The 8,470-nt window shown below is 39.3% G+C and overlaps 1 protein-coding gene across 1 annotated transcript in view; it reads left to right on the plus strand.

Annotated features, from left to right (window-relative positions):
- LOC126375909 (putative tricarboxylate transport protein, mitochondrial) overlaps window positions 1-8,470 on the plus strand; it is a 31,977-nt gene that overhangs the window by 6,602 nt on the left and 16,905 nt on the right. The window contains exons 2-3 of the mRNA XM_050022999.1: window positions 1,200-1,326; window positions 8,046-8,269. Coding sequence (XP_049878956.1) covers window positions 1,200-1,326; window positions 8,046-8,269 — 351 coding nt within the window. The remainder of the gene's footprint in view (window positions 1-1,199; window positions 1,327-8,045; window positions 8,270-8,470) is intronic.

Raw genomic sequence — 8,470 nt, forward strand, 5'->3', positions numbered from 1 at the left:
ATCTAATTTTATTTTAAGTTATATCTGTCATTTTCTTATCCGCCGAAAAGGAAAGGGACGGGTAATCGACAAGCATAAAATTTATGGAACACACGTCAATTTTAAGCACAAATATAAACCAACCGTCTAAAAATTTTACATCCGTCAATGACCCGACACAGTTAAGTAGACGTACCTTTTTGATTCGCCCGGGTTATTCATTCATTTACTCATTCTTCCTAAAATTAAGAGCTGTGAATCATCCGCCCCTTTCCTTTTCGACGAATATGAAAATGACGGATATAACTTAAAATAAAATTAGGCGGTGTCTGCAGCAATCGGGGCCATTATGTAATTTAATTATTGACGTTCAAAAAGCGCTAACTTTGTAAGCCAATTTTGAAAAATATTTTTTTTTATAAACCACTGAATTCGACTTTTACTTCAGTTTGACTTTATGTTCGGATCATAGTTAATTGATATTACGTTTCTTTCAAGATTTGTGCCCGGTTAATGGCAATAGGCTCGCCATCTATTACGTAGGTCTTAAACATAGCTGGCGAGGACTAGGTGTATTACTGTACAACTCTACCCTTTCGGGGATACAGACGTGTAGCTATGCTATGTATTATTATTCTTTATTTAATATCGCCTCTGAAAAATGGTATACTCAGACGACGCCCTGAGCCGAGGTTCGCGTCCTCAGGCTTGTTGAATATTATATGAGGCAACGGGCTACTATATAAAACTTTCCACATCATTCATTACTGAAAGTATCGGCGTCCGAAGGACGTTTGTCATACTGGTGTGACAACCTGGTGTGATGACGAGTCCGGAGGGGATCCCGACGACCCGATTACTCTAGCCATAGAGGCGGCCAATCAGCTCACGACACCAAACACTTCAGAACCCCGATACCGACCCCGCCGACGTGGTGGACAATTTCCCTCATTCAGCGCTTATCACTATCAACCCACAAGGGTCGATTAATTCTTTCAAATATTCTTCCTCTCAGACGACGTCCTGACCCGAGGTTCGCGCCCAGCTGGGCATCTCAGGCCTGTTGTCTTAAATTTTGTACCGGCTGAGAGCACTCAGCGTTCGCCATTTGTCCGGCCAAGAAGTTCCATTTACGGCAAATCTACAATAAGTCACGTCAATTATTTTTTTAAATGAAAATTATACTTTATACCTATAATATGTATCTTTGGTTGTTCTAGGTGGCACCAAGAAGTATACAGGGATAGTCGACTGCGTAAAGAAGACAGTGAAGGGCCATGGCTTCTTCGGACTCTACAGAGGGCTCAGCGTCCTACTCTACGGGTCCATTCCGAAATCAGCCGTCAGGTATGTTATAAATAATGAACTTTTTTTTTTTGTTAGAATGCACTAACCCGCTATTATTATACTTGTACAAAATTTTCCTGTACCCAAAGGTTGCCTGGAAGAAATTGCTGCATGAGCAATAAGGCCGCCTGTTGTGCTTTTCTGTATATGCTGTCCTTATCTCTGTATTTTGTGTCCATTGTGCTCAATAAAGTATTTTATCTATCTATCTATCTATCTTTCATATACAAAGGAAGGGGACGGATGATTGACAACTGTTAGTTTTAAAATGAATGAATAACCCGAGCGAATAAAATAGGCATCTCGCTCATATTATAGTTTGATGTGTGCTGTCAACTTAATTCTGTCGGGTTATTGGCCAATATAAAATTTTGGAAGGATTTTTCAAATTTCCTAAAATTGACGTGTGTTCCATCAATTTTATGCCTGTCGATTACCTGTCTCTTTCTTTTTCAGCGGATAAGAAAATGATAGATATAACTTAAAATTAGATGGTGTGTACGGTCACGAGCATGAATATGTATACACTTTGGTACCATGTCACATTAACTTTTTTGACAAATTAAACTGTAAGTCTCACTGAATGTCAAATGTGTTAGTGCGACAGAGTCCTAAAGTGGGTACATTATATTGCTCATGACTGTACATGAATCAGCACCATTGATGTTTCGAAATAACATTATTAAAATTGTGACAGACAGATGTGACAAAAAGTTTTCTTTTTTCTATTTAACTATGAACTATGATTTTTATGAATTTTGATAAAGAGATCTAGAAGGACGTACATTGACAAACTATGGCTCACCTTTTGTGCTGTCCTAAGTGCCCTAACATCTGCACTATTAAAGACCTGTACGAAGCCACTGACAATGCCGTAAGCGTGGCCAATTATTGGTCAGCAAAAATTTAGTTTCGATCGCCATCGACTCGCAAAGAAGAAGATTGACCAAATTGGAGTTGTCCTTAGAAAAGGTTCAGTACGATCTACTCTGAACCGGCGTGCGTTTAAAAAACGATTGATGAATGTGGAGGAAGCAAGAGAAGTGTGTCAGGATCGAAGCAAATGGAATTCCACAGTCTATGCTTACCCCGGTGGGAAATAGGTGTGAGTTTATGTATGTATGTAAATGTCACTTACACAGAACTATGCGAGAATTCTCGCTATATTAAACCATTTGTAATACGACTCCGCTGGATCATAAATAACCCTTTAAATGGCGTCTTTATTGTTTTAGACGTTTCAGCGTTGCAAGTGTAACAACAAATGTATTTTTTTCTGCTGTGGCAATGAACATTTTCTATATCTTATACTATAAATACTCACAAGCTTTCCAGTCGCGAAAACAAGCTCGTGGACTACGGTTCATCATCACATCACTAATTTAAGAGCCACGCTCTTGTCGGTGTAGCATTCTTCATGCTAATTTTTAGGAAAAAATAGGGCAGTGGTTTCCCTCTTGCCTTCCGCCCAACTTGACTGCGGTTATCGCGCGCGATATGTTTTTCCATCCCCTTTTCATCCGGTTGGGACGAAAAAACTGTCCTATTTTCCCAAAGTCTGAAACCCAGTATGTGCAGAGTTTGTACTCTGCTACACATCTAAATCGGTTCAGTGGTTTAAGCGTGAAACTTTGCAGTGAGTGAGACAGACAATACGCGCGCTCCCCGTTACTCCTTAGCTGTTTACGGCCATTTAGACTAAAGTAAGACCCATAGGGGTGAGGCAAATCAAGAATCGGTGCGGGGCGAAGAGTTACCGCAACAAGTATTATTCCTTATTCTTTGATATGTTAACTCTGGAGGAGCTCGGTGGCGCAGCGGTAAACGTGCTCGGTCTGCGATTGTTGAAGTTAAGCAACTTTCGCAAAGGCCGGTCATAGGATCGGTAACCACAAAAAAAAAGTTTTCATCTTGAGCTCCTCCGTGCTTCGGAAGGCACGTTAAGCCGTTGGTCCCGGCTGCATTAGCAGTCGTTAATAACCACCAATCCGCACTGGGCCCGCGTGGTGGTTTAAGGCCCGATCTCCCTATCCATCCGGGGGAAGGCCCGTGCCCCAGCAGTGGCTGTTTTAGATTTTGGTTAGTGGGCTGGTGATGGTGATGTTAACTCTACCTACATCGAAAGGGATTTAAGGTGTGCATGCATCTATATCCTACCTTAAACCTATATTAAAAAAAAACTTAAATATTATACGTAGTATTATTGCGTATTCGTGTCTTATGAACCGCGAGTCATCTCCACGGCAAATCATTCATTCTTTCCGTGCCAAATGAATGTATCATTGACTGATAACAATAGTTCAGTGTGCCACACTCACGTGCAGTGATGTGGCGTTCCAGGGAATGTTCCTAAAGTAGGAATGTTCCCGTTATAAAAACTCTAATTGTGAGGACACTGGCTGCTTTTCTTTTTCAAATTGTCCATAATTCATAATTCATTTATTCGCCTTGTACAGTTTGCAGATGGTCAACATTTAGCATTAGGTCAACATTTTTAGTTATGAAAATTATGACATGCAAATAATAATAACAAGAAGATATTAAGTTATTAAACTAAAATAAATTAACGAATATAACAATTATTATTTCCAAATCAAAAAGTCATTCATTACAAAACAATACAAAAAAACAATGTCATAGAATAAAATCGATAAAATAATAATAATTGACCGGCATTATCGATATCAACCGATCTTAGTTCGGTCTTATTCGTCATTCGGTTCTCTCTTGTAAGTCTTGTTCTTTCTTGTGCTCTGGTCTAGGGAATGCTATCCCGATGTCGCGAGATCCCGATCGTCTAATTTTTCGGGGTCAATCCCGAAACATAATATAACGAAATCCCATTCGAGATTGACGAGGTTGGGCGAATCTCCTTGACTTTGTTAATTTTTGTTTTGATTATGCTGATTTCCAAAGAAGACTAAATGTCTTTCAATTTTTTTTTTGTTTTAATTAACCTCACTATCACAAACAAGCAGTTTTCATCGTTTTGAACCGTCCTAAATTTACATTTTTTATGAACTAGACGAGATCCTGAAAAAATCGGGATTGATATTTCCAATCCCGCGGGATCTCGAATTTGCGATCTCGAGTCGGGATTGCAATCACTGTTCACGAGACACGCTCGCCGCATTCACTTGTCTCTGTTGCGTGGAGGTCAGGGCTATCCGTGATAACTGCCTCAATGACATACCGGTCGAATGATGATGAGATAATATCCCTTTCTATCATCTCCATCGCGTTATCCCGTTTTCACAAAGTCCGTTTACCTTACCTGAACATTTGACCGGTCCGGTTTTTTGTGAGTGCCTGTCTGACCTTCTAACTTGAAGGATTAACCAGCTCACTAGGTTGGGTCACTTACCTTCCTAACAATGTTTTGCTTCACCACTGAGCTCGTGAAATGCATAATCGTCATAATATTTCCCTCTATAATAGAAGAAATGTCTGCTAGAATTTCATTAAATAAATAAAAAATATTTATTGAAAAACAACGCAGATCCATTTATTCTTTAGTACAATTACAAAAATACGTAATTATATACAGGTATATTAGTTACTCACTTAAAAATCGTATTTGAAGGAACTTGACAGTTCTCCAATGCAAATTCTCGTTCTCGATAACCTAGTTGCCACAGGCTATCTAGCTTGGTTGGATAAGTAAAAAGATACAGTAGATTTATATAATTATTTATATAATTATATAATAAAACGAAAAGGAATGTCTCTCATTGCAGTCCGACTTGCGCTTACATAACCCTAGGTGTTTCGCATACTAAACTTGCTTTTGCCTTTCTTTCTACTTGTTTCACTAGTTTTTTTTTTTGGGCGTTATTGTAGATTGACTGCAAATGGTAGTAACTACTTGGCCCTACAAATGGGGAGCGCTGAGGGCTCTCATCCGGTGATTTTCTTAGTATAGTCATTACATTAAATAGATATGCTTTTAGAATGCCTCCTGTATTTTCCAATGTCTCACAAACATTCTTTGAAATCAGTTAATCCTTTTACACACAAACTAATTTGTCGTCTTGCTTTATAAATAAGGAAAATTGAAATTAAACCTTAGTAACACATATACAGACATAACCAATAACATGTACCCACTTTAGAACCATGTCGCGTATTTGACATTTAATGAGACGGTTCAATTTGTCAAAAAAGTTAATGTGACATGGTTTCAAGGTGTATTAGTACTCGTGACCGTATATAAACATGTATATTACAGCAGGGAAGATCTACATACATACATACATAAACTCACGCCTATTTCCCACCGGGAAAAGCAGATACTATGGAATTCCATTTGATTCGATCCTGACACACTTCTCTTGCTTCCTCCTCATTCATCAATCGTTTCATACACGCAAGCCGGTTCAGATTAGATCGTACGAAAACTTTTCTAATGTCATCTCCAATTTGGTCAATGTACGTCCGTTTATTAAAATTCATAAAAATCATAGTTCATAGTTAAATACAAAACAGGAAACTTTTTTGTCACATCTGTCTTTATTTAGTAAGTAATCAGAATTTCATAATTTATCTTTGACCTAGGAAATTACACAATTATGTATAGGTAGGTACCTACGTACCGATAGTACCTACACAACGTGTTTGTTTAACATCACGAATCACGAGCACGCGAGTGAGATAATAGCGACCAGCAACAGCTATGTAAACATTGATATAAAAGAACAGCCTTGTCAGACACAAAAATTGTAGGTAGCGACATCACTAGAGAATGCAATCCCGATCTTGCGGGATCTCGTCAAATTTTTCGAGATCAATCCCGAAGCATAATATTTCGAGATTCGAGATTGACGGGATTGGGCGAATCTCCTTGAGTTATTCTCCTTTTTGTTTAGATTAGGCTGATTTCCAGAGAAGACATAATTATTTAGTTAGTAATATTGAAGAATAAAGATCTTTGTTTTCTTTAAAAAAATATTTTGTAATCAACCTTACTCAAGTTTACAGCCATTCTAACTTTTAATTTTTTATGAACTAGAATAAGTATCAATCCCCCCGAAAATTTCGGGATCTCGCGGGATTGATACTATTTAAAATCCCATTTCAAGTAACTCTACATTCATCGTAATACATAATAATATTCTAAGAATAAACATAACATCGTGATTAAACATTATCATAGCAGCATTTCGCCCGCAATTTTATCGACGACTTCGCTAATTGTGGCGGCAATTTGATCAACATTATGTCTGCTAATCCTTCCGTCCAACAGTCCTTACTAGCTTATCACACCTCTTTCATTTAAGATGACGTAATATAGAGACAAGAATCAATTCGGTACCGGACTTGCACCAACTTGCACCAATTTATTAATTTATCTTAAGTGCAATTTTCACTAACACGACTGACCTATCACGATGGCCTAACAGAAAGTTCGGTAAAGCGTGGGTACTTTGTTCATCTTGCGACGTACCACTAACTAGCGAATATACTCGTGGACTTAAGTTATGTCAGTTTTTCACAGGGTCCGCTAACCTAACCTGAAGATTTGTCAGGTCCGGTTTTTTTACAGAAGCGACTGCCTATCTGACCTTCCAACCCGCGAATGGAAAACCGGCCCAATACAGGTTAGGTCACATACCTCCGAAAATGCATTTCTCGGGAATGTGGGTTTCCTCTAGACGTTTTCCTTCACCGCTGAAACAAACATGAATTCGAAAGGAAATTCGACAATCATTGGTTTAGGCCTGTGCGATTCGAACCTGCGACCTCAAAGTGAGAGGCTAAGCGTTCTACCAACTGGACTACCACGACTAAGTTATGTTTATGTATTATTAACTAAGTTATCTTTCCAACCTAGTAGATAAGAATTGGAAACCTCAGTTTATCGACTACTATCACGTTTCCAAGCGATGACACAATAACGCGACAGTAATGTAAACATTGAATTTATATACAGAACACGTGAGTTGCGTAATCTTGTATATGATAGACCTAAAATCGTATTTTGACATTCAATAAGTTTTCTTTGACAACCCTACATCGAATAAACGAATTTTGAGTTAGTTTTTTTTGGGCGTACCTTATAGTAGGGTTCCCAAACTACTAAATACTACGTATAGAACGGCAACTCTCCGCTCCCTACCAACGGCTGAGCTAGGTTTACCTCACGCTCCTTCGGTCTTAGTCTTCAATCGTATGGCGTCAGACGTCACATACAAATGATGAGCGTACGATAACGTCAATGTGTAGTATCTGTGTAAAACGAGGATTTTTGTATAGTCTGGGGTGTGCTATGGGTCGCGACACACTGGTAGATCGCAGATCCTAACTTCTTGTAATAAGCCGACTATAACCTCTGCCTCGAAAGGGTCTTTGAGAAAACAGTCGTGACTCTGGTTTTTTTTTTTTTACTTTTCTTTCGTGTAGATTGTAAGGGGACAAAACTATACCTTACATAGATCTTATGTAGATGTAGATCTAGAAGGACGTATATTGACCAAATTGGAGATGTCTTTAGAAAAGGTTTAGTACGATCTAACCGGCGTGCGTGTATGAAACGATTGATGAATGTGGAGGAAACAAGAGAAGTGTGCCAGGATCGAAGCAAATGGAATTCCATAGTCTCTGCTTACCCCGGTGGAAAATAGGCGTGAGTTTATGTACCTATGTATGTAGATCTTCTCCGCAAAATTACAGTTAAAATATCGTGAGCTGATGTTATGTTGTGCTCCATATCTTACCAACAGATTCGGAGTGTTCGAGCAGGCGAAGCAGTATATGATCAAAGAGGACGGCACACTGTCCACCACGGGGAAACTCACGTGCGGGCTGGCGGCCGGGGTCGCGGAGGCCATCATAGCTGTCACCCCCATGGAGACCGTCAAGGTCAAGTTCATCAACGACATGAGGATGGAGAAACCACGGTTTAAAGGGTTCTTCCATGGCGTTAGGACTATTGTCAGGGAGGAGGGTAAGTGACTGTTCTTTTTTTTTAAGTCAAAACACCGAATGTCCTCTTAAAATCCAAAACTATTGTGTCTAAAAATCTCGGCCTCAAGAGGTTAGGCTGCACGGCACGGCATCCGCGCCGCGCGCGGCCTGTATTATATCGAAGACTTCATTCAACCAATAGACGTAGCGAATGTTATCTACGTGGATAGAAATCGTACTG

This window comes from Pectinophora gossypiella, chromosome 20 (assembly GCF_024362695.1).
Source record: "Pectinophora gossypiella chromosome 20, ilPecGoss1.1, whole genome shotgun sequence".
In the NCBI taxonomy this organism is placed as follows: Eukaryota; Metazoa; Arthropoda; class Insecta; order Lepidoptera; family Gelechiidae; genus Pectinophora; species Pectinophora gossypiella.